This window comes from Erigeron canadensis, chromosome 9, assembly GCF_010389155.1.
Source record: "Erigeron canadensis isolate Cc75 chromosome 9, C_canadensis_v1, whole genome shotgun sequence".
Classification (NCBI taxonomy): domain Eukaryota; kingdom Viridiplantae; phylum Streptophyta; class Magnoliopsida; order Asterales; family Asteraceae; genus Erigeron; species Erigeron canadensis.
The window spans coordinates 6,868,055-6,895,921 of record NC_057769.1 but is presented as its reverse complement, the minus strand read 5'-3'; the positions used below and the strand labels follow the sequence as shown (position 1 = coordinate 6,895,921).

The 27,867-nt window shown below is 32.7% G+C and overlaps 2 protein-coding genes and 2 pseudogenes across 2 annotated transcripts; 3 read left to right on the top strand and 1 right to left on the bottom strand.

Moving 5' to 3' along the window:
• The first annotated feature begins 3,474 nt into the window (after window positions 1–3,474).
• LOC122581177 lies at window positions 3,475–4,250 on the top strand (annotated as a pseudogene).
• Window positions 4,144–7,520, top strand: LOC122583116 (annotated as a pseudogene).
• Window positions 7,521–12,484: 4,964 nt separating this feature from the next.
• Window positions 12,485–19,531, top strand: LOC122581167 (flowering locus K homology domain-like). Its single transcript, XM_043753333.1, has 7 exons — window positions 12,485–12,578; window positions 14,769–15,153; window positions 16,952–17,189; window positions 17,600–17,748; window positions 18,131–18,415; window positions 18,620–18,814; window positions 19,093–19,531. The coding sequence occupies exons 2-7, from the start codon at window positions 14,779–14,781 to the stop codon at window positions 19,276–19,278; spliced, it is 1,428 nt and encodes a 475-aa protein (XP_043609268.1). The 5' UTR covers window positions 12,485–12,578; window positions 14,769–14,778; the 3' UTR covers window positions 19,279–19,531.
• A 1,043-nt stretch (window positions 19,532–20,574) lies between these two features.
• On the bottom strand, window positions 20,575–24,875 carry LOC122581171 (iron-sulfur protein NUBPL). The gene is made up of 8 exons (XM_043753338.1): window positions 24,694–24,875; window positions 24,474–24,603; window positions 23,351–23,473; window positions 22,153–22,250; window positions 21,907–22,033; window positions 21,655–21,740; window positions 21,068–21,193; window positions 20,575–20,969 (listed from the first exon to the last, which is right to left on the bottom strand). The coding sequence occupies exons 1-8, from the start codon at window positions 24,718–24,720 to the stop codon at window positions 20,799–20,801; spliced, it is 888 nt and encodes a 295-aa protein (XP_043609273.1). The 5' UTR covers window positions 24,721–24,875; the 3' UTR covers window positions 20,575–20,798.
• Between the last annotated feature and the right edge of the window lie 2,992 nt (window positions 24,876–27,867).

Here is a 27,867-nt window from a genome sequence, read left to right as displayed (position 1 = left end):
GGTCATGGTCAGCATGGATCTATGTCAAGTATTGACAGCATGTGGACACTCATCACATAGTCCGCAAGTATTTTGATATCGTTAAATCATAATTAGTGTTGAAGAGCACGACGAAATGAACAAGATTATAATTAATAATAGTGTAAGTACGAACCTTGCATGTATCAAGCTAGATTGCAACCAAACAGAAAAATAGTTAAGGGGAATGAAGCCTGGTCCGAAATCATCCAAAAACAGACATGTTTAGTAGCTATGATGAAAGATTTTGGACCAGCCAACATTCCTCTCAACACGTAATCGACCGTACCGGAATGAACTTTTTTTGGTCGTTGTTGATAGCTCTTGGTCATAAGAACTCAAATATGCGAGAATATGGTTCATGACTATTGGAAAATCCTCAAACACGCCATACGATGATATATAAAGGAAGAAAACATTCACAAGGTCAACTCTCGAGTAGATGCTTTTTACGAAATAGAAAAAGAGAAGACATCAAGGACAATTAATAGATTCCAAAAACTACTCATATCGATCTTGATAAACACTTCATGAGAACCATTCGATTCTATCCTAAAAAGAAATTCCAAGTATCCATAGATATGAGAAGTCATTATTAGCATTTGATGCTACACTCACATGACTTTGTGCAGTCAATAACGAATTCGATTAGAAAGTTTACAAAATCTACTTTTATATACTTAAATTGAAGATCTCAATTGGTATATATATTACATGCTTATTTTAAATGCAATGCAAGTAGTAAGTATAATCAAAGATAAAAAAAAAAAAAAATTCTAATTTGATTGGTACCGTATATCTCACAACTCAATTCGTAAACATTTGTTTGTAATTAATCTGTCATTCGACACATCATTGGATATTGCCACATTGGTTAAACTAGCTATATAGTTCCATAAAAAAAAAGAGAATCTAACCTCAACAATGATCGATATATACTTGGTTTGGCACGTACATTATAATCACATACCCATTTATCCAAGAGTCAAATGCGAAGCGTATATGCCATGCTTAACTTTCAAGCTAGGAGCCCAAGAGGACATTGCTATCTTATCGCCTTTTTTGTATAATTGGACAAACCTATTTAAAGTTGAAAAGCGGCATACTTTTTTCAATATCCCTTTTCGGTTTCATTAATTATTTTAAGTAGTGTTGCATATATTGATCGAGAAACAAGTTCCGTGTAAATAAAAATAGTAATTATTAGTCCTACTTTTTACATTTGTGATGGTGGATTAATAGGGGTTTTTCGAGAATTTTGCTTTTCAGACATACGTGTAATTTATGAGTAGAAGTAGAATAGAATGTCGTTCAAAAAAAAAGTGTAAGTTTAGAGCGCAACTTCAAAATTCTAGGTAATACATGACTGTATGAGCGATAATAGCAACAGAGATAAAAGTCATAATACGATAAAGAAACAAAGTAAACATTAGGAAAAGCTTAGAATAAATGATTAGCTTTTAATTATAAGTTTTTATGTATGGAACAAGAATGTTTGCACGCATGTTTTTTAAGAAAACTTTTATTCAAGTCTATAAAGTACATTGTTGATCGTAACGTATCAGTTATATTAACACAAACAGCAACCTTTTGATAACAATGGTATAATGTCTTACTATAAGTCGTATATATAAAATTTATTAAATAAATAAGGAAAGGAAAGGAAAGGAATTGCTTCCATGTTCTACCTAAATGATAGAATATGCCCTCCAACCTTTGCATGAGATGAGGATTGAACCCATGACTTTTGTTTTCAGTAGTCAGGGTGTCTACCACTAATCCAACCATGCTGCTTTTATGTCTTGTTGATTCAGATTGTTTTGCTTTACTTTAAACCGTTACTTTTATGGGCAATAATAAATATACAACACTTTTAACCATCTACAACAAATGTACATATATACCGTACAAAATACAAAAGATTGTTATACATTTATCATTTCCCTACTTTTATTGATACTATATGTATGTTCCGAGAAGACACCAAAGTAAGAAAGAGACAATTACACTACAATAAAAAAAAGACGGCGCTTTGTGCACAAACATGATGTTTTTCCTATCATGACTACAAATCTAAAAATAAGATAACGATACGATAGCTTGGAACACATGTATCGTCACACAAAACGAGAATTTTTACTTGGCACTCATCAAGTATGACGAGAATTTACATTAATCGATCATTAGATAGTTGGAAACAAAAGGAACGGCCGGGGTGAATGATTAGTTAGTGAAATTTTATTATGTCGGGATGCATCATGGACAACTTTCGGTACGATCATTTGTCAAAACATGGGGAAAAAAATTGGCTTCAAATGTGATACCTTTTTACTTTTTGATGTTGAATTATTGGAGCCAAGGTCTCATTATTCAATCCAATGACTTACACAGCTAACCTAAGCTATGGAAATTGGGGCCAACGTCTCATTGATGTGATCGGTGACATGTGTTTTTTAATAACTAGATTCATTGTCAACAAAGGTGATTTAGTTACCTTGGTTAACGTTGAAATAAAAATAGAACTCCTCTAGTATTAACAAGATAAGGATATATATGAGAGAGATATATAAATCAAAGAGACTAAACAATAATAAGAAACCGTAATCAAAAAATTGTTTATCTTCAGTCTCAACTCTCAAGTCCATTATTGAAGCCCACCAAAAAGAAATCCGAATTTCAATATTAAATATGAGCCCATCAACTATATCTTCATATTTCCAAGCCCTATCAAACAAATTAACGTATCTTAATTACGACAAAGCTTCAACATCAACATATATCATACATCGAAATTTAACCAAAGATTAAAATTTAACAAATGTTTGTTTGGGACCAACGTATCGCTAGGACTTGCATGTATTGTTGCGGGTACATTAGGAAAACACAAAGACAAACTACTCAAAGTCATGTCATTGCAACAGTTTAGTGAAAAAACTTTATAGAACCGTTATAAACTGTTTAAATTCCCACTTTGGATACCATTTTATTAATTACTAGTTATTACTGTAGTGATGAGGATGGTTTGGTTGAAACCAATTAAAAGATTACACCGTTTAAATAAATTGGAAGTTATTCAGGTTGAAATTAAAGAATTGGATCGTTTGTTTGTTTATTTCAAAAATTATTCTTATGGTTTGGTTCATGGTTTTAAAAACTAATTTAAACAAACCGGTTAAACCTAACGGGATTTTAAATACAAAAACTGTATGTTTATATTTATACTTAGAATTAGTTATAAATAAATAATTATAGCTGATAAAAAGTAACAAACATGTGTGAATGCTACGCATATTAGTTATTAGTTGGCAAGGAACTCAAACGCTAGTGATGAATTAGAAAATACCCCAAAGACTTCTAACCAGTATACATAATTATATTTAAAATATTACGCTATTAATTTAAAATAACCACTTGCACAACGCAAGGAAGAGAGGAGGACAAGGTTGCACTCATGCTATGGCACCAATGAGGCCTGGATTTGGGTATCAGCAGCAACTTGTACCGGCAATGAGGCATGGTGGGGCTCCAATGTCGAACTTCTTTATGTCAATGGGACTCCAAGGGCAGCAAGGACAGAGGCCCGGTGGCAGATGTGCTGCTGGACCTGGTCAGCAAAACCAGCAGCCGATTCCTCTTATGCAGCAACAGATGATGCCATGTGGAAGAATGTATCGTACCCCCTTGGTCGCAATGCACCTGATGGTTCCATGGCTGGTATTGGAGGCGGAGGCATGGTTTCTGTTCCATATGACATGAGTGGAGGCATGCCATTGCGTGATACTGGAATCTCTCAACCAATCCCAATTGATGCTTTAGCTTCGACTCTTGCAAATGCATCTCCCACTGAGCAGAGAACGATGCTGGGAGAGAATCTATATCCTCTAGTGGAACAGCTAGAACCTAAAGTTGCAGCCAAGGTAACAGGGATGCTTCTGGAGATGGATCAGACTGAGGTTCTTCACCTGCTTGAGTCTTCTGATGCTCTGAAAGCAAAGGTCGCGGAGGCTATGGAGGTTTTGAGGAATGTATCTCAACAACAGCAGCAGGGTGGTGGTGTGGCTAATCACTTGGCTGGTTTGTCACTGAACGATGGAATTGTTTCCTAAACATGTGTGGTTGGAAGCAATGGAATCAGAAGGTTTGTGTCGAGGCTTGATATCATTTAGTTTGATTAGTAAACAAGACTTGAGAGATTGGTTATGTTGATTTCGGTTTGGATAGTTTTGTGAAAAGATTGCTGATAATTTGAGATTTAAATAAAAAAAAAGGGTCAAAGTGTATGTTTAAAGCTTGAACTCCTTAATACTTTTACTCAAAAAGTTATTGAAGTAATGTTATTCTTTTTAATTAAGTTTGTTGCACTATCGTGTATGAAAACAATTCTGGGTCAACTTGTTTTGACCCATTGCTTAATCCATCCGTGCCACCTCAATGGCTCTATTATGGAAACGTTTCTTTTTAGCTTAATCTAGTTTCTTCTCTATAGTATAGAGATGCTAGTGGTTGAGGTTCGTAGTTATGGAGTGTGGCTTTTGGCCAAGAATGTGAGTTTTGATGTACTCTTAGTTGAATTTCAGAGCTGGCAATGTACTTGCATGCTAAATTTTAATAATTTTTCAGGTAGACCAATATATTCACAGAATCCTAGTTGAAGAGGATGCTAAGGCATCAACGAATTGTTTCAAGCTTCAGGCAAAACTGGTGAAAAACTATACACAAAGGGAGATTTAGCTAAATCCCGCAATTCAAATTTAGATATGTACCTTCTCCAGAAGGTAATGAGATGATATTTCGCTCATTCTTAATTTATATATGGTTTTACAGAAAAAGGATCAAATTCCTTACAGGTTAGCAAAGGTGTGTTTGCCCAGAATACTCTAGAAGTTGTTAATAAATAATCAATGTTTATCTTATAAATACAAAAAGAATAATTATCTAATTTTTTGCATAGAAAATATATATTGGAGGCTCTATGCGTTAAGCAAATGCTTTTGAAATATGTTATATGTTCCTGCTTTGAATATATTTGTTACTCGTATGAGATAAAGTACAACCATTTTGGCCCATTCATAAATGATGGAAAACATGTTCGCAGGTCGGTCTTTTCCCAGACATCCTGGAACGTAAAGTGATGGACCATTTCAAGAAAGGAGATCATGTCAGACAACATTAACCATTGTTCCTCTGTATTACCAATCTGATTTGCATAACTGTTGATCATCTACACATGATGGTAATAGGTCTCGGCAATGGTGACTGGAGAACTTTATACCAAGAAGGAGCATTTTCTTGGATTTGGACGGCCTTATGTTTTCAATGCTAAGATTTTGCTCAAGTATGAGAAATTATTGGTTTAAATTATATGGGTTGTTAATTTACTTGTATTTTATATCTTAAGCCATCTTTGCAACTTGTAGGGTTGGGCCTAATTCAGAAGCTAAAGACGCCGCAAGAGGGGAACTAAAGTCACCATGCTGGACTTTAGGCTGTCCATATCAGGTGTGGTTGAAATTGATGATCATACAAAGAATTATAGTTGTATGAAATGTAAAATTAGGAATACACAACATATATGCAAGTTTCTTTCTATTGTCATCATGATTTTGTTGATTTAAGTTAGGAAGTTGCTGATATGGCTGAATGAGATGATGAGCAAATTGAGTTTATAAAGGAAAAGGTGTCGGAAGAAGGAAAACAAGAAGATTTGCTGAAAGGGAAGGATGTTGCCCAGGTAATAATATCGTCTGTTAGTCATAAACGAATGTAATTTACTGCATCTACACGTGGGTTAATAAACTTTTTCGACCGTTGTAAGAATACCTTTGAGTATTGACTACTTGGTAGATATGGGTACTTTGGAATTCAAAATAATATATCCATATATGTAATGCCAACAATTGGTAAAGAAGTAACTTTAATCTTTTCATTCAAATTCCGTTGTATACTGCTCTAAGTTGTCTATATTAAACATGCAGATTTCATTAGATGAGGCTGCTTTTTGATCGACGTCGAAGTATCAATCAAAAAATAAACCTAAATACCTTATACTAGATAGGGTAAGTGGGTATCGTTCCCACGAAGAGCGTCTGTGGTTATAGTCAAATTTTAACAATTTTCGTTGATTTTAAAGACAATATTAAAAGTAACTTTAATTAACTAAAGCAATATAAAATTAATTAACTATACTTAAACTAATAAAACAAGGTAGAATTAAAAATAGAACTTGTAAACAATGATGAAAAGTGCATCCCTCCCGAATCCCAAAAGTTTCGTTAATTTACTTAATAAACTTTACCGAGTATTTATTCTAAATTACATAGACATAATTTTATTATTTGACAAGAACAGTTTTGGGCACAACCTATGTTAATTATATGACCTGTCTTAATCCCTAAACTAGGTGGACTCGGCACAAATCATTAACTCGCAATAAGTTGTCTTACGAAAATCCAAATCAAATAATAGTGAATAAATACTCAATCAGTCATATGAATTATAATCTAAAAAGAACAATGTTACGCGACTGAAAGTAAAGTTCATCAAATAAAATTAACTAACAATTGTTCATCGGGAGAGATTGCAAAAACCTTAACCGGACATTGTCTTCAAATCACTAAAGCTTGATGTGGAAAATTGTTGTTGCATGACTGTTTGTTACTCGACTTTTTCCTTCTGTTGAATACAATTGTCGAATAATATATGAAGTCGACTTAGAATTTTCCTCCTCAAACAAATATATTCTCCGAATAATTAATGATTCGAAAAATATATGATATCCCTCACGAAACTAAAAGCTGCTCTCGAATCTATTGAACTTCGAAAAACCTCACTAAATTAATTGTTGCGGATATATTATGTGATGATCCTTAAGATTGTAGATAATAAAATATATATAGGCTTTGCTTTCTTGATCATCACGTGAGGAGTTTCAGCCGACATAAGACCACAAGAACAAAAAGGCCGAAGCCTTTGGGCTTCTTTCTTCCTTCGGCGACAAGCCCACCACCTCTCTTGGACATTTATTCTTTTCTTTTGAATTGCCCACGTGAACTCTCAAGTAGATAATTTTAATTTCATCCTTGTAACAAATGCAACTTATATTGTTTGTTCTCAGCAGACTTGTATGCCATCTTCATTAACTTGTACATTGATGATCAACTTGATTTGTAATTCCATCTTTCATAAATTTTGATCCATCTCTCATCTTGGTTGGTGTTTCCCTTCAAATTAGCTAAATAAATTGATTTAAACCATCTTTCATCCATTTATGATTCAACCTAAAATACATACAAATATATCAAAGTAGGTCTATTCTATTGAAAAATTAATCTATATAATCATTTTTAGACCATTTAATATATATCCAATTATGACTTATCACTTTTCTGCTGGATTTGGCATCAATTGAAGGGAAATGGGATGAACACTTGGAATGGATTGCCCGATGTGACGAGGAAGTCAGGCTTTTGGAAATTGCCAAATTTGTCAAATATAGAGACTGATATACCATTTCAAAGAATGCGGTGAGGATCAACACTACTCAGACAAATTATAGATTTCTGGTTTTTTGCATTAGAGGCTTATAAGGGGTCAAGCAAATGCACCTAATTTGAGATTGTCAAAGTTTAATACACAACATTGTTATTATCACTTGCTATATTTACTTGATTAAGTCATGTTAACATTGTAATTGACAAAAGCACAAAGTTCTATAGACGATTACTATCATCATAATTATTATGGATGGATGTACTTTCCAAGGTTGAATAGAATCATAATTATCAATTCTCTCCATGATGGTACTAGAAGTCTAGAAGATAATAAGGATTCAATAGATCCAAAAAAATTTATTTGTCTTATACCTAAGTTTTACTTCATCTTATATATTGCAGTTCTTGGTCGGCTGGCCGTCAAAGAAGCATAAACTTGTTGAGAAAAGGGTAGCCATCCTTGCGGCCATGAAAGAAGTAAATCGTGTAACTTCCTTTTTAAAGGGACATGAGATTTGAATTGGACATGTGATATTTGAATCTAACATCTCTCTGTGCTTTTATGAAGCATTTTTATGATGACTACCAAACTGATAACCTTTTGGTTCTAAATTACTTGTTTCTCCTTTACAATCTCCGAATTACATTATGTTTTAGGATTATCAAGTTAAAAAACTAAATGTTATACATAGACAGCTGGAGCTGGTGTCATGAACTGAGACTAGAAGGGCAGTGGTGGTGATGACGAAAATGGGTGGCGGTAAAGGCGTTGGCAGTAGCATGTGGTTAATAATGTAAAAGTTGTTGATGTAGAAAGACAGTGTAGTTATTTTAAGGGTTAACTAATATATATTGTAAGTTATTTCATTAAAGCTATTATAGGCTATTTGGTGAAAGCATTCGATTTATATCCAAAGAAAACTAAAGTCATATTTAATAATGGAAGGAAATTTAACAAACCAATAATAGTTAATGGAGTGGTAAGATGGTTTCTTTAAAAGTCGTATATCCAGTGGTGTTTAAGGGTTTAAAGAGTAAAGACTAAACAATATTAAGAAACTGTAATAAAAAAAAATGTTTATTGTCATCTTAAGTCCATAATTGAAGCCCACCAAAAAGAAATCCGAAGTCCAATGTTAAATATGAGCCCATCAAGTATATCTTCATATTTCCCGCGGCCCTATCAAACAAATTAATGAATCTTAATCACAACAACGCTTCGACATCAACATATATCATATATCGAAATTGAACAAAAGATTGAAATTTAACAAATTTTTGTTTGGGCCCAACGTATTGCTAGGACTTAGCATTCTTGTAAGTTTATTTTGGAAAATACAAAGAAAAACTACTCAAAAAAGCCAGGTTTTAGGTAAGGATGTGCCAAATAATTTTTCAAACACAAACAAGTGCCAAAAAGTTTAATATTGTACAAAAATCATGTGCAACTTTTAAAGTAAAATAGTCCATTTCAGTTGTACTTTACGACCTCTAAAATCATTAAAATCATCTAAGATTGTGTCACTATGGCTGTACAAAACAATTTAGAATACAAAACATAGTATTTAGGGATTCTTACATGTAAATGTAACTAACTATGACAAAATGTTTATGTTATGTAAAAATCCTGTAAAATGTCTGTGTAATGTAATGAACTTTCAAATCTTGGTTATTGAATGTAACCGGGTATATGTGGCAACCATATAAGCTGCCACATGTAACTTTATTATTAGTCAGGTAAATCTAATAATCGAGATTTGAAAGTTGATTACATAACATAGACATTTTACAAGATCTTTACATAACATAGACATTTTATTTAGTACAAAACAAGAGTTAGTAATTTACAAAACAGAAAGTATTAGACTATTAGTAATTTAGCACAAAATAGTTCACATATCAGTCTGTAAGATGGTAATTTACAAAACACAAAATATTACTGCAGTAATTTAGTACAAAGCACATCACTGTGATTGAAATAGATTATAAAGCAGAAAAACTTAAACACTAATTAGTAATTACAATTCACATTTTCACAATCACCATTAGACATTAATAAAATTATAATAAATTGATAATAGCCTATTAGTGATATCGCCAGCCCACCACAAATCCACAATTCTAATTTCTAAACAATAATTATTAGTAATAAAACTATAATTCTATATATATAAAACAATAAAATAAAAAATAAAAAAAATTGAGAAATAGTGAAATACCAAATTGATCGATTGCTAGATATCGATTAGGATTTTAGGAAGCAAAAATCAATATTAAAAATCTAAGAATAATTGAAGATGAGCACTTTGCAGGACACCACCGCCAAACGCCATATGTTCTCCCCAAAAAGTGATTGTGTGGTATTATACTTTATCTTTTATTTAGGACTTTAACCTCAATTATTGTTATTAGTATAAAAAAAATGTTTTTACTTTTACTGAGACAAAATAAAAAAATGGTGGGCTAAAACTAAAAAACCCAAAAACTATACGGAAAACATATGGCCAGTTGGATTGTGGGTGGGCCTTGGCCACCCTTGGGTCCAATATGGCTCCGCCTTTGACTCGAAGTCATTACAAGTGAAAGCCGTTTTTTAAAAGAGAAAAAAAATCATTGCAAGTGAAACAATACGTGACAAACACACATTTCTCTGGTATCCATTTAAAGCACGTTTGGTAAGGAGAAATTCAGAGAAATAAAATAAAGTAGAGAAATAAAATGTAGAGAAATGATATTAGCTAGGAAATAAAATAATTTCTTTGTTTGATAATGACAGATAATTAATTAGAGAAATTCGGAAAGAAGTAAACTCCATTGTTTGGTAGACCAAGACGGAGAAATGAAACAGAGTAACAATACAAGTAAGTAACAAAAATACCAGTAACAATATATTAAGAACTTCCTCCAGTTCGATTATGATTATTGACTTGACTTATTATAAAAACAACTCACTATCCAAATGAAAGACAATCGATTAGAGAGTCCACCATACAAAAAAAGGTCACAGATAGAGTTAAACCAAGTAACATTGCAAAGACATAATGATAGTAGGGTCGGGATATCCCCGCCCTCCGAACCGGACGTGAGGGTCTCAGAAGTAAAACATCTTCAAGTTCTTAAAGTGAGTTGGCAAAGTGATTACCATACACCATATACAATATGGAGTAATCTTTAATTAAAAAAAGGCAAACATTAATAATAAAACATTTAAAAAGCCAAAGCCAGTTAGTCATGTTTCGATTGTTCTTCTGCTGTTGTTACTAATATTGTTTTCTTTACATTGTTCTTGATAATTTTTGTTAGGTGAGATTATAATTTCTTGAAAACTCATTTAATATAACAATTAGAATGATTAATATTGAGAAACACCATCTAATTGAAAAACTGCCAATCAAACTTTATGTTTACTGGACAAAATCAAATATGGAGAAAATCTATATAAAACTAATCAAAATCATATATTATAATTGAAAAAACTAAACAATAAATTACACAAAATTAGAGATCTCATCAAGCAAAAATCCCAAAATCTTAAACGAAATCGTAATAACAACTTATAACTTACAAGGAAAGGAAGGAAGATGATCAATTGGTGGTGAAATTAAAAGATAAAGAAACAACAATCTAGAATGAAGAAGACATAAAAAAAAATCCCAAATTGACAGATGGAGGGCGACTGGGGTTTTAACAATTTTATTGGGTAAATAATGTGACTTGCACGTGATATACGTATGTATACCCCTATTTTATGTTAAACTGAACTCTCCTTAAAAAAACACGGAGAAATGATGGTTAAGAAATGCAATTTCTCTCTCTATTTGAATGGAAATCAAATTACAAAGGATCGCATTTCCCGTGAAATTAATTTCTCCGCCTCAATGATTTTCTTGGCCAACCAAACATGAGAAATTAAATCATTTTAATTTCTCTAGCTTCATATCACCCTACCAAACACACCCTTACTTTAGTTGCAATCTTTTATTTAGTAGCAGTTTAGTTTAGTGGAAAAAAAACAAAATTAATTACTCAGTCAAAATTTATGTTTTTTTACTTAATAAACAAAATTAATCGTCAATTACCTATATTCTACTTAATACACTCAGTACTTAATAACTAAAAAGAAACAAATTTGGTGCAGAAGCATATTTCGGAACATGCTTGGTTGACAGCTGATGTTGTCCATTATGCTTGCCGAATGGTGGTACCTTCGATACCGTGCAGCGAAGAAAAATGTCTTCGAAGAATAATGGAAGGGATATACAAGTTAAGATACAACCAACCATATGACTATTTTAAAAACTATAAAAACTATAAAACTATTTCGAGAAAGCTCTATGTTTACTATATTGAAGTTTCATAATTCAATTTAGAAAGATGTTTTATCAAGATGTATATCTATTACTTACTGATTATACTTGTCTTAGTTTCTATGCTAGCTAGGTTTGGAATTTAATAAAAACATTTCAATGAAACACGTATAAATCATGATATCCGAATATTGTTATGATATGTACAACACAACATAAAGGTATAATAAGTAAATAATGAGAAAGTTGGAAATGACAACTTTTGATATCATGAGAAAAGAAATAAATTAATTACAGATTTGAACAAATTATCCATTCTATTTTTCAGTACACTATAGCTTATTATGTCGAATAACATAGTATATTTAATTGATTTAACTCTACAATTCGCCACTACCGCCATCGCCGCCACCACCTATCACGGTATGTTGAATCGTGAGGGTACCATTCTAGGATTTTATTGAAATATATATATACTTTTTACATTAAAATGGTATAAATTTTGGGGAGATGACTTAAAAATTAAAAGTCAATCACTTGCACACGTACTTTTCAGTTTGAACAATTTTGCGAGTGAAAGTACATAGGGTAAAAACTGTAAAACAACAAAATGTATAGGGGCGTCTTAAAAAAATTTATGAGCAGATAAAATCCCTATTTCCTCTTCAGTCATCACAATCGCGCAGCCACAATCCCCGAACTCTTTTTTGCCCCCTTCTCTCCCGCTCATTCATTCAATCACGCGAATTCACTTTTTTTTTTTGTAAGTTTTTATTTCTTAAATTCACTAATATTTATTAATATATATATATATCTTCAGTATATATTATTTAGGTTTTTAAATAGCAATTTGTGTTTTTGTATGTAATTGCGGAATTAATGATTTATGCGTTGTTATTGATTATATATGTTTGATTTAAGCGAATTCATTAACATGTAATTTGAAGTTAATTGTTTATGTTTTAGGGTTTTAATTGATAGTATTTAGGGTTTATGACAATATCTGTTTTAATTTGTTTAATTTTCATAAATAATTTATAAAATACAAATTATATGATGATGATGAGATTGAAGTAATATTTGAGGCTAGAAGGTGAAATTGTAGCAAAAAATTGACATGAGAATGCTAATAGTTGTTATCAGTCCCAACCTATCGATGTTTCGTTTTTCGGATAGCAACGTCGGATAAGATTATTTGTTAGGTGTTGGACTTGGTTTTTAGTTTCTTTCGGATTTTGCGTACATACATTGCAAATCATACAATGAGGCGGATATCGTTATTTTTTTATTTTAATCTTCTTTGGACAATATCTATAAACTAAATTATTGTATCAATTAGTTAGAAAATTATCTAATTAATCATTCTATCTTTATATCTAACAAATAATCAATAGTATCAAGGAAAGATAAATCTGTTTAAATATTACGTAAATAATATATCTTTTTTTTTTGAATAACTTTGCGTTGGATATGGATTTTTTAGTACCAAGAAACGGTTTTCTATTTCTACGTTTTAGAAATATTGAAGTTAATGCGGAATAAACATCATCCTATAACCTAACCAAGGGCCGTTCATAATTCGGTACCTTCCGAACATGCCGTTTTTTAGAACAAAATTGGAAACCAATGATAAATTACATTGCATGGGAAAATAATACTGTAAGAAGGGTAAAAAACCAATTTTTTTTTTTTTTTTTGCTACAAACCCTTAAAACCTTAATATTTAAAATAGAAGTTTTTCATGCCGATTTGTTGGGCAATAATGAAGTAGACGAACCAAGCAGACTACCTAAATTATTTTGTATGAAAGTAAGAGTTATTGATTAAAACTGTATGCATAAAATCACCATCAATATACTTTACAATCTGAATGATATGGACAAAAAGTATCCCATTGGTTATCAATCTTTGCATCTTAAGTTATAGCATCCAAAATGAGGTCATAGAAATTGTAGTTTGGGTGCACACTCATAAAATTACCATCGTAAGGCTGGGGCCAGATATAACCAAACCTCGGCCTCAAAAAGCCCGCTTTTATCAAAGCCTACATCAGAAGACCCATGTAAGAAAATTTTATATATCAAATGTAATTTGAAAGAAAAACGTATCCCACCATTTAATCTGGTTGTCGATGTATAAATTAAACAATTCTTTAGTAGTTCTTACCAAATGAAAAGCAATAGCTTTTATCAGAACAATGCTGTTATAAGTGTTACTATTACTAATCCATTATATACTAGTTCTTACCAATTGAGAAGTTTTAGTGGTATTAGACAATGTTGCCATAAATTGAATTTATATAATAGTTACTATACTAATCCATTATATTATATAATAATTGGAATTACGACACAGTCAGAAACCAAAAGAAATAATGAATTGAAGGGGATATACTAATTAACTAGTTGTTTTCTTCTTCAAAATTAGCAACAAAAACAGACATACCATTCTTCAAATTTCCTGTACAAATGCATAAAAAGATAATTTCATCAACATTTGGTTTTTGGAAAGCAGTTTTATATAAATAACCACCCAACCAATTTCTGTTGGGGCTCTTTTTACCAAAAAAGAGTCCAGACAGTTATCAGATTAAAAGCTGGAAATCGTGACTGGCTTCTCTATGAAACAATAATTTATCAATCTTCAAATTGGAAATCTTTTGTTCAGCTTATTTGGAAGAGGAAAAAAGCACAATACCCTGTGGAAACGCACTTTAATGAAACTCTAGCTTTTTATTAGCACAATTAGAGGTTGAAGTATGTAATTAAGAGCAGCTCAAAAAAGTTTTGTGACTATTTAGAATGAAAGATTAAAAAGGAAGATCTACATGCAGAAACTAACCCTGATTCACATTAGAAATTAGGAATATATAGAAACAATAACATACATACGCGATTATTACGCGTCATTTTTGGGTTACGTTATATGTGTTAACTGGTTTTATATGTTACAGTTCCTAAAATATGGCAGACGAAAACAGTAATGAACATGAAAATGAGGTGATGCCAGAGAACTCTGTTCCAGCTGAAGTTGAAGTTGAAGTTCCCGATAACGAAACTGTGGAAGAACATGGGGATGATGCTGTAGAGACTCAAGATAATAAGGAAGAAGAACAAGCTGGTGCTGCTGTGGAAGAGGATAGTGCTCCTGCGATAGAAAGTGTTGTGGAAAAGAAATGGCCTGGGTGGCCTGGAGAGAGCGTTTTCAGGATGTTGGTCCCTGTGCAAAAAGTTGGGGGCATAATTGGTCGTAAGGGTGAATACATAAAGAAAACTTGCGAAGAAACACGGGCTCGCATTAAAATTCTCGATGGTCCACCTGGTACTACGGAAAGAACTGTAAGTTTCATGTTCTTGTTACTTTTAGGTTTCTGCATATTTAGTTTGATCACCTTCTTTTACAAATTACAATATGTGTGTCGTGTATCTTTCACCACGACTTATATAGATAAGAGTTATTTTGTAGTATGGACCCCTATTATGGATGTTTCAGAAACAAATAAAAGTACGAACATAAATGATCAGCAAGAAGACCAAAAATGGGCTTGCTTTAAGAATGTATTATAATACAATGCAGATATAATTACTAAACTGATATACTGATTAACTTCGTAAAATAACCCTTGGTGAATCTAGGATTTAATATCATGTATACATAACTTAGTTGAGGAGACATAATGAAAGAGTAGCTAACTCGGAGCTAAAAAATGTAAAAAGACATACCAACAAATATGAAACGCTCAAGTTAGTTTTATAAGCTACTACAAGTAGCTTAGTTTTCTAGGTGTTTATGTTTTAAATCAGCTCTAAAAATATGTCAATCAAACAAAGCTGCTTAGTTTTTATAAAAATAAGCTCCACGTAAAATAAGCTCCTCGTAAGCTATTTCTAAACATACCAAAAACCAAGGGAATATATGAAACAAACTACATATTTGATATGTTTGTTTTAGTGTTTAAAAACACATTGGCAACTAGGCAAGTGACAGTGGAATAGAAAACAATAAATGATATACACCTTTTTAATAAAATTTTGATATGATATAACTCTTAATAAACGGATTTCATGGAAACATGGATGGCTTCAATAGATAAACAAAATAGCACCTTCAATGTGTCAGTGCGATAAAAAGAAGTCTGTAATTGAGGCTGATTTTCTTGGTCATATTAAGATTAATGATTTAACCGTTCAGGACTATTAGAAAGGGGAGACATCTCGATCATAAGTATAATTTAAAAATTAGTTGTGTAATTATTTGGGCAATTGTGTATCATTTGGTGATTTTGGCATCAGTAAAGAGTAAATTAAATTATCACTTGATTCAATATATGTCCGTACAAACTACTTCGTGTTCTCTTAAAAAGGTGGAGTATGACATGTGTGTCCATTTGCCCATGTTGTACTCTAGAAGAACTGATCATAGGTAATACCCAAAAGAAAATATGAAGAAGTTAAATGACAAACGTAAATACTGAACAAAACCAGATCAGTTCAAAGCAAATTTATGTTATCCCAATAACTTAAATGAATGTGTGCAGGTTCTCTGAAATTTAAGGCAACATTTCAATTGTCAAAGTGTCTTCATTTAGAAGAGCCCAAGATTCAGATTGAAGTTCAGCGTTTGTCGAGAAGCATGTATGTTATCTGGTAACTTCAGAACTGGATGGATTGATGTCTTACCACGTTTTGCTTGTCAAACAAGTATAGGACCAAGAGATAAGATGGTCTACAATAATAATGAACAAACTAAAAGTAAATATAAAAACATTAAACATGGGGTCCATAATAGTTAAGGAACAAATAATCTTGAATCGTAATACTTGTGTAACTTTTGTAGAATCACTTAAAATTTATACCTCCAAATACAGAAGATGTTCTTATAGAGATAGGTTGTTAAAGTGTACTCGTTAGTAACAAATAAAACAAAAGATTGGTCAGGTTATAACGATACAAGAGAGAACAATAAAATTGGTGCTGTTGGCAACAAACTGTTAGGTCTAAAATGCCACAAAATTATATGTGACATAAGATAAATGACATTGTATGGAAGCCTAACAAAGTTATTGTTTCATAATCGTGCTAGCTAAAATATTTTGTGATTTTGTTGTTACTTAAGAGGCATACACTATGTTTCTAGGTGTTGATCTCTGCAAAAGAAGAGCCTGATTCTCCCATGCCTCCAGCAATGGATGGTTTGTTGAAGGTTCATCAACGCATCATTGATGCTGACACAGAGTTTACTCAGGCTGCACCTACCTCTATTTGCTCAAGGTTACTCGTTGCAGGTGCACAAGGTGGAAGCTTGATAGGCAAGCAAGGTGCCACCATAAAGACCATTCAAGATTCTTCAAATTGTAAAATTCGGGTTATGAGTGGTATGTATAAAACTTAACGCATTCTTCATATATAGTTCACTCTAGCCTCATCTACTCTATGGCCTATAGCTAGTACGTAGAGGTGGAAAACTGTGGTTTGGGTTAAACAGGGGCGTGGCATAAAAGTTGGGTTGACTTGGAGTGTATTTTGTTCTTTTACATGATAAATACTACATAAATAAAATCTAAATTTTGAATATAATACTGTACCTGGGAAGGCTTTATACTTGAAAAAGACAAAAAGTAAAGAAACCATGTAGGTGATTTTACCAATTTGAGGTCGTAAAGATAATATTTGGTACATATTGACCTAATCACGAATGGGTGCTCAATTTCTGCCTTTAGTCGTGTGGAATCTATGCTTTTGTTCCAGTTGATGCTGATGTGATCTATCTGATGTGATTCTTCAGAAAACCTACCAATTTTTGCTATACCTGATGATAGCGTTGTTGAGATACAAGGAGACCCTGCTGGTGTGCGCACTGCTCTAGAATTAATTGCAACTCATCTAAGAAAGTTTTTAGTTGATCGAAGTGTTATCAGCATTTTTGAAACGCAAGTAAGTCCTCTTGCTGAGCATTGTCTTAAGTGTGGTTATTGATCTTTAGATTACTAATAAATGCGGATGTATGCTTTTAAATATGATCATTCCGGCTTGCAGAGTAAGAATTAGACTATGTGTTGCTAATTAAGTGGAGGATGATATAGGTTTGATACATAGGGTTTTTTGATGTGCTTTTTTATTAGTGATTATGTGAGTTTGTTTAATTAAATTCAACCTCTCAGCTGGTTAATGATCGCATTGTCAAACGTTTGAGCATTATAGTACTTGCCTGTTAACTCTAATATCTGGTTTATCTGACCCTTGAATAAAAAGCTGTGTTATTTTACTCAAATGTAGCAGTTCTTGATTGAGTTAACTTTGTTTTTCTTTGTGATAGATGCAAACACCAAATGCTCGTCCAAGTCAGGAGATGCCACCTTCTCAACCATGGGGGCCACCATCTCATCAAGGTTTCCCGATGAATACTGGTGGTGGGCACGGTTTTGGACCCAATCCATTTATGCCACCACAACACCAATATGACAACTATTATTCACGAGCAGAGATGCCTCCACCGATGGAGAAACAGCATCACCAGGGTCCACCTTCTTATGGTAGGGATCCGTCTATTGGACAACCTCACACACCAAGTGTGCAGCCACAACAGTCGATAGTAACGAAGGTATATCTGTTATGGAAGCAGTCCACTATAAGCCTGTTTGATCCTTGTCCTATCCATAAACGTTTATCCTTTTTGTCCCTTTGCCTACCTTCCAACCTATGCAAATTTGCCACTTCCATTTCCAATCAATATTCTAAGTTCCAACCATTTAACTTAAACTACACTTGTATTCTAAATTAAATATTGTGGCTTGTGTCTATGTAGGTATCGCAGAACATGCAAATTCCTCTTTCATATGCTGATGCTGTTATTGGTACCTCGGGTACTAATATTAGCTATATTCGGCGTGCCAGTGGTGCAACTATTGCAATACAAGAAACAAGAGGCGTTCCTGATGAAATGACTGTTGAGATCAACGGGTCTGCGTCACAAGTTCAGACAGCTCAGCAGTTGATACAAGTAGGTATTCCATAAATGGTTAGCCTGTCAAACTATGCATAAAAACACATTTTAGGATTTGGGCAACTTTTGGCTCTGTTCGGACCCGTTTATTTTTGTGTGCTATAATTTACATGTTATTTATGTACATTTCAGAGATGAAGCATAACCCCAGTTGGCCTGTTAGAGATAAACATAAAACTGAATTTCCCTATTTGGACTAAATTAAAGGAAATTGCATCTTGTAATTATTAATTTTGTTTAGTGATTAATCTTTAACTTTCTGTTTCATGATTCAGAATGTTGTAGCTGAAGCTGCAGCTGCTGCCCAGAATGCTGCTGCTCCGCCTCCTGCTCAAGGAGGCTACAATAACCCCTACCCTGGCCATGCACCTGTGTACCCATCTCAACCTCCTCCTGCTGCCCATGCGCCTCCAGGTGCTGAGTATGGTGGACCTGTCTATGGAGGGAATTACGGATATTAAAGAATTTGTTCTGATATAAAAGCCCTTTAGATGTTTTTCAAGGAGTATGGGCTACTGTTGTAACAGACGTGTGCTTGTCTAGAAATAGCTAGGTCTTTCGTTATGGAACTGCTTAGAACATGAGAATCTTTGATTTATGTCTCTTTTTCTTTGCTCTTATGCAATTCTGTTCTGAATGATTGTGTCGAGAGATTATGAAGGCATTTCTTCATTTATAGATGCCGTTTATACAAGCAAGAGCTTTTGCAACGAAGGCAATGTTTTGAAATGCTAGATATACATGAGATTCTGTGGTTGCGTTTCTTTAGTAACTACCTTGAATAATTGAAATATGAGTATAAATTAATTTTTACATATAACCACAAAATCTGTAAAATGGTACAACTTCAAGTAGTTATAAACACTGAAATTAGTATATCTAGAAAAGCATGAATCAAACCGTTATCTGAAAATTTTATTTCATTAAAAATTTCCAACTTTTCTGCTAAATAAGGATTTATAGTTTTAACTTTTAACGAACGTTTTTGAGCTACCAAGTTGTCTCTTTGACATGAAACATTAAAAGGCTCCATTCTACAAATGATTAAAAGTCGGAAGTTCAATTTAAAGTCACAATATTGTTCTGAAAAACATATTACTAGACTTAAGAGCTTTCTTTGAGATTTTAGAAAGAATATAAAAATAGTCCAATTTATGATTTCCTAGCTTAGAACATTGCAGAAGTGATCGACTCATTGAGAGTGTTGGAAAGAGATTGGTTGATATAAAGATTCACTATTATCATATCCGTTCAATGCACTAACGCCGCTACGGTACATCATATTATGATTATCACGTAATAATAGTTGGCTGGTGAGAAGTGGGATGACAATGACTTCGCTGATAACATAGTATAGAACTATAGATATTACTACGAAATAAGGTTTATATTGAAATACCGGTATAACCGTATAACTCAAAAGGGCAGAATCTAGTTTGAAAATTTTTTATAAAAGATAATAGGGAAAATAATCCATACTGTACCGCTTTACCTATCTTAGGTAATGTTATGTTAAAAAAAGTTATAAATTAAACCTTTGAATTTGATATACAAACCCTCCATGAAATTTACATAATCCCCCTAAATTTTACATAATTCCTCCCAGTTTTACCTAATATAGGTACTGCATGTTTTACCTAATTTTTTCCCTTTTGAGAGCAAAAAATGTTAACAAAAAGTCACCTAAAACACGTATTAAATTTCATACTTATAGAACAATACAGAACATGAAATGAAATGCCAACACATCACAAACAAGATAACAATACTGCCGAACTGATCTTGTCCTATGATTAGGACCTTTTCAGTGTAATTTATAGGTTCAAATCTCTAACTACAAAAAGTTCAGCAAGGCAAAAATTCCCAAAATTTATTCGCTTCAACTACTTTTAAAATGCCTGCTATGTGTTCACCTCTCATATATCGTAAATTATAAATATGGAAACATTAGGACAACTGGTAGTCAAACAAATGGTGCTTTTTAAAGGGTTATTTCAGGTCTAAACTGTCGGTCAGATGCTAATTCATGGAGTCTGCTAATAATTTTCTGAGCTACATCACCATATGCTTTTGAAACGGCAGAATTTGGATGAGATACAACCACAGGGACACCTTCATCAGACCCGCTTCTGATCTCCTCCTCCAAAGGAATCTAAAACCATAAATCATCATGATTAAGTAGTCACATAATGTCAATAAAGGATCTGTTAATACATAAAGTGCATAAGAGGTCAAAGGGTATAAACGTACTTCGCCAACAAATCCCAATCCCATTTCATCGGCTGTTTTACGGGCACCACCTTTTCCAAAAATGTATGAATGTTTGGTGCAGTGTGGACACTTGAAGTAGCTCATGTTCTCTATAAGCCCCAATATCTAAGAAAAAAAATGATAAATGTGTTGATATCTATCAAAAGATAATATTTTATAGTATGAAACAACAACGATTATTGCTTCTCTTTTGGCCCAGATCTACGAATGAAACTACGAACATTTTACAATTTATGAAAATTGCATTGGCAGTGAAAACAAAATCAAATCATCTAAAAAATGAAAAAAATTGTGGCACATACAAGTTAAGATGGCATTGTTTGGCAAACATGTGTTATTGGAAATCTTATATGAAGCAATTTTAAACTATTTGTGTGAAATGAGTCAATTTGGGTTAAATATTCTCGACTATGGTTCATATGAATGACATAAACCGGCTGAAAAGAAAATGGATAGGTTGAATAGTCGCCACAGCATACTCAACTAGTCAACTGTTTAAAAGGATGATAATTCGTAATACTCGTCTTGTATTCATATTTAAAAAAATATATAAAATTGAATCATACTGGAACCGAGACTTTGGAAAACATTTTGACTCCTCTTCGAGCATCCATTAATGCAACATCTTGAGGAGTTGATACAATCAAAGCTCCTACAACCAAGAAACAGATTTGATCAAGTTGCAAATGCAACGCTTTAAACCTCCAAAAGATAGTTTTTTATAACCGAGGAAGCATATACTATATATAAAAGAGCATCAGTTTCACATCACATCTCTACAACAGAAACTATCACTATAAAGTAATAAAGTTATATACCTGATAATTGCAGCCTCTGTGACATGGAAATCTGAGCATCACCGGTGCCAGGTGGCATATCCACCACAAGGATATCTAACTCCCCCCACTCAACTCCTCTAGTCATTTGTTCAAGAGCTTTCATCACCTATAAATGATGCTTATATAAAAATGTCGAATAATATAACTTTCATTGAGATCCTCTATCTTTTCAATAGAAAAGTTAGATTTCAACCTAAGGAAGCAACACTGTAGGAAAACACATACCATAGGACCCCTCCATACAATCGGAGCATCTTTCTCAACAAGAGATCCCATTGAGATACACTTGACTCCATGGTTTTCAATAGGAATCATTTTATTACCTGAGTGTAATAGAAGATCAGAATAGGAGTTCCGAGAACATTAGTCAAGCGCACAGAGAACTGGAACCTTATAAAACACGTACAGGCGGCAAAGTGGGTAGCTAGGGTAACTATGGGTTCGAGTAAAGTATAGTTTTTGACTTTTTATAAGAGTCAAAAGGGTCAGGTTGGGGTTGACCCGAAACACTTTTGTCTAACTTCTTTAACACTCCTAATAAATACTTAAATGTCAGATAAGGTAACAAAATTATATTACAGTATTACTAAAATATGAATTATATAAAGCGTTTTACTAGGTTTTGTAATGAGCTTTGGGACACTTTGGAACCGTGCAACCCATTTGACCCGTTTTGATAATAGAGCATATTTGACCTGTCAGTTAATGGATTAAATTGCCACCTCTAATAACCTGTAACTGGATCCGGCAAACCTACACATGTATGTGTAGTTACATGCTAATTCCTCATTTCTAGAAGGTAGTTCTTAAAGGTTTTGGCACAAAGATATGTTAATGTACATTGTCAGACTTGATATCATTACACAACTTCATTCCGTTTCTCCATAGCGGTTACATAAACTTTAAAATCATTGCTGATCTATAAAATCTTCTCCCATGGGCATTCACAGACGTTTTCATTTTTACTTGGTCCTTATTTCCCAAAGCAAAGGGAGTCTTTTATTTGGAAAGGCGAAATGCATGCTACAACTATTTTTCTCTAATAGGCTCGCTTCTTCAAGCTTATGTAATCAATAATCATAGAGAAAAAGATAACATGAGATTTCTAATGACAAGCAAATCCTCCTAGATCACCTACACAACTAAACGCACTGGAAAACATAAACCTCCAAGTGGGTTTGTAATAAAGTACAGACCTTTATACCCACCATTCCCCCTTAGAACGAACCAAACAAACCTAAACATTGTCATCTTTTGGCAGAGTTCGAAGGCAGGCTGTCTATATTGTTTAAAGTTATTTGCAACATATATCATGGTCCTAAAGATCACTCTATCTTATTGTCAATGAAGTGCATATAATCAACTTGAAATAATTGACATAGGGCTAGATGAATGTAAATTTGAGCATCAAATCAAATTTCACCTGCACTTACTTCAGGCTTTCCGTGTAGTTTCATCATCGTAGGGATCGATGGTCCATATACATCAGCATCAAGCAATCCAACACTAAGTTGACACTTATTGGCTAATGAAACAGCCAAATTCACTGCACATACAAAGAACATGCTATTATCATCAAGTGTCAGTTTCATGTGAGAATATCCTACTTTGAGGGAAATCCTCAATAATTGATACATTACACTGTATGAAGGGGGCAAAAACGTGAAATGTCAAAGTTCACCACCTTCACACAATATAACGTAGCCATAACAAAATTCTCACAAAAAAAGGGGTGTTTCCACTGGAACTCGACCCCTATTATCAATCACATCTTTTAGTTTTGTCAAGGTATTGTCTAGCAAAACTAATTCAAAGCCCGTTTTTCTGATATAAGGCCAAAATGATCAAAGTTTCAAAAATATAAATAAAGGTCAATAATTGGGAATACATTGAGCTTTATGCTTTTTGCTATTGTATGCATCGTACTCAAAATCTTCCTTTTATATATATTAAACTTTCAAAACTTTCTAGCGTATTTACTCCATGACCTCTTCACCAGGTCACCTTAAAAACATGACAGCCATACACACCACTGTGTCATCTCATGATCACTTCATTATGATAAGTGTCGTGTGGCACCGACTAACATGTTATAGGAACTCAGATAGATACAATAGAAATAGGAATAACTGCAAGTTTGCTACATAAAATAGAGCACTTTTTTATTCCATACATACAAAAGCAAAAATGTTCAATACATTCTCAAACAGCTTGCCCATACCACAGACTTTTTTAGAGTAAATATAAAGTTAACTATCTAAATCAATGATTAAATAAGCAAAATCCCTTAAAATTAACCATCTCCAAAACGGCCTAGTGACAAGGTGGCCCGAAAGTCTCAAAAAGACTCGGTTCGAAACCTCCCTAAGAAAACAAACATCTTAATATGTTCATTGTAATAGATAGTCCAGAAATGGCCAAAGAAATACTAGTAAGGGCATATACATCAGGGTCACATCTGAAGAAAAGAAAAAAAGGCAATATTTTTATAAAACCTTATTTGAAAAGGAAAACCAGAAAAAATTATAAAAAATAAATAAAATTACCAGCAGTAGTTGATTTGCCAACACCACCTTTACCAGAAGCAACAGCTATAATATCTTTAACACCATCAATCTTTAAGCTTTGAGTGGCATATCTTCTCAAACTTCCAACCTTATTTCTTAAATGGGTATTCTAGTTTAAACATAAAGAATACAACTTTAAGTAAAAAAACAACAAATTATATGATAAAGATAGGATCTTGGAAAGGACCCAGAAACTTACAGTGGTAATCTTGGAAAATTGATTCATGAATGTTTCAGTATTTGATTGATATTTTGGGAATATTGAAGGAGTGAAAATACTGAAAATGGAAAACTGCTGGGAAGTTTTGGGTGAGGTGGAGTTCCCTTTATATGTCGGGTTTTGGGTATAACCCAATCTCGCTCATTTGTTTGGAGCAATCCAAGAGAATCAATTAGCTTTCGTGTATTTACCCATTTTTGTGTGATTAGGATCATTGGTAAAGTTAAATTGAAATTTGTTTTCTCCCCCAGGCCCCAGCAACGGAGTGTCCTAATGTCAAAATGTCCGTAAATTAACTTTGGTCATTGGATTATATCTAATTGTTAACATTTAAAAATTTAATCTTCGCACCATTTTACGTATAAAGTTGAATCAACTTTAGAAGATCCAAATCGATTTTTTTCCCCTAATGCGAGTAGTATTTTTTTTTTAAACATTAAAGTTGAGATATTTTCATTTCATAAGATGTAATTGATAACAATGACAACAATTTAAAGAAAACAACTAAAGTTATTATCCCACTAAAATCTTTCCACTCATCTCAATTATTACCCATTTTATTCGACCTATTTGATATCCACACAAAAAAAATAATATCTTGACTTTTTTTTAGATTACTTATACTGGACACAACTGAATTTGATTAAATATTCTATAATTTCTTGACTTCCATAAATTCCAACTCGTAGTCAACACTATAACATTTATCAGTTTTTTCCAACCTTCATGGAACGTGTATACATTTCTTAACGAGATTCAAAGTGGGTGAACAATTTTGCAGCAAGAAAATATAGTAGTCCATACCTGTTGGGTGAGCAAATATTTATTGATTATATGCTCCAGGTCTTCTTTGACCTCTCCGCACCAAGCATATAATGACGGTGATATAATAATTCCTCTCCTTTTTAACGCCTCCACAGTTGGTAACCTATTATTTATTGTCATCCAATTCATGACATTAACTTAACGAATTATTAATTTGTAGTATCATTTATATATAAAAATTCTACTGTAGTAATATACTCTGTAAGTTCGTATAAATAACGAGCTTCATGTAAAACTATCACTTTATAAAAATTATTTTTACAGTCTAAGTTTTTTTACATGCTAATATTTTAAATTTATAACCGTTAACTCTCTTACTCCTTCATGGTAAGATCTTTTGTGTTGCCATTTGCCAATGTGAGCATAACATGACATAATTTTTAGCAAAATATATATTGTGAAACTTGTTACGAGATTTATCTACAATTGTTTAGTTTTTCATGAGCAACTTATTTAAAAGATCGACGATATCCAAATAGTTTTTAAAACATATTTACTCCAAATGGATATTTTTTTCCAATATTCAGTCGGTATACGAAATCAGAGAATCTTCACCGTATAATGGTGAAGCCTAACACGTACTCTAGATAATGAGATAAAACCGAAAATATCTTTGACCAGCTAGACTAGAAATCATTGGCTCCAAATGATGATTTATCACTAATTAGTAGGAGTGACGTTTTTGAAATGTGACATCAAGTAATCTAATTTATTACTCCTTACAACCAACTTTATTTAATGTGTTAGTTTTGAAGTTTAAGCAATATCATCATAATTTCGAAAAAGAGTATCCAAATACATGGATGAGTCAAGTCCAACTTTATTTGATATGGAATAGGCCACGAGCCATTTAAATTCGCACCAACGACTTCTGTTGTGATATTAAGTTTTTCTTAAGACACATGTACTCTTTATTTGCCACTTAAATAAAAGTTATGTCGATTGTGACATGTTGATAATAAATATAAGTTACAAGTTGCTTTATCCGTAACAGAATCTAGTTAACAACTATTTAAATACGTTTGAGTGTACTTTTTCATATACTGTAATATGTATATTTGTACAACATAGAACATATATATATGCATGATGATTTGATATGTAGTTTTGATAGAGAGATATATGTAGAATTAAAACTCTAAATACAAATTAACATAACCTAAAGTTTAAAAATGATATCATATATACCTAATTGTATTTAAAACCAAGGTAATAATTGGATGAAGATTCTTTCAAGTTGATTCACCAACTTGAGTCAGGTTGGAGAGTTATTGACCCTTAAATGAAAATCAATGTTTAAGATTCAAATGTTATCTTTGAATCTTGGCTTTTGGTTTTCATCCAATGACTAAAATTAGTCTAACAGTTAACTTGAGGGAATCCTTACCCCTAACAATTATATCCTTGTTCTCCTTCCACACTTAAAAAAAAATTAAAACCTGTTTGTTACGCTTAATTAAATCATATCTTCATTATAGGAGGGAATAATGAATGTTTATAGTAGGTGTCCATGCATATCCACAATATAAGACAAAATAAAATAAGAATAGATGCCAATCAAGTACTATATTGAAAGGGGAGTGATAAATCTAATATCATTTGGACATCTACAATAATGCATATTTTATATAATTGTACAATATAATATATACATTTGTTATAGATGGTCAAAATCTGTTATAGATATATCACTCCTTATATTAAAATATGTATTTATATTAAACCCACCTTTAAAATTAAATTTTATAATAAGTGTATAATTATTTAATTAATGTTAATTACAACCCTTAAGTTTTTGTAACAAAACTCTTTTAGTTTTAATTGATGGGTATATGTGATATATTTTTAATTTTAGATTAGAAGTATGATAATATTAAGAATAAGAATTTTATGATATTATATGCAATTCTTTATCTCTATTTAAAACGAGCATAGTATTCGCGCGTTGCGGCGGTCAGAAGATAAAGACAATATAAAAGGAAGGCGGTGGTGGAGATCGAGGGAGACGGTGGCGAAGGAGGGTGGCGGCAGAGGGTGATAGAAGGTCGATGAGAGTGTGTAATGATTAGTGAGAATAGAGGAAAGGAGGGTATATATTGGATTTATGTTAAGTAGGGGTATTTTGGGGGAAAAAAAATGCTTAATTTCTTAATCATTGTTCTTTTTATAAGGGATTATAGATATAAATTATAAATAGATATAGATTATGATATTGACACCGTTTAAGATTTCATTGAAAATTTTCCTTTTAACAACTTTATATAATATTCCTTCTTCTATATTCAATCATATATTTTTTCCAATGTCGACAACAGATGCCGACATTAG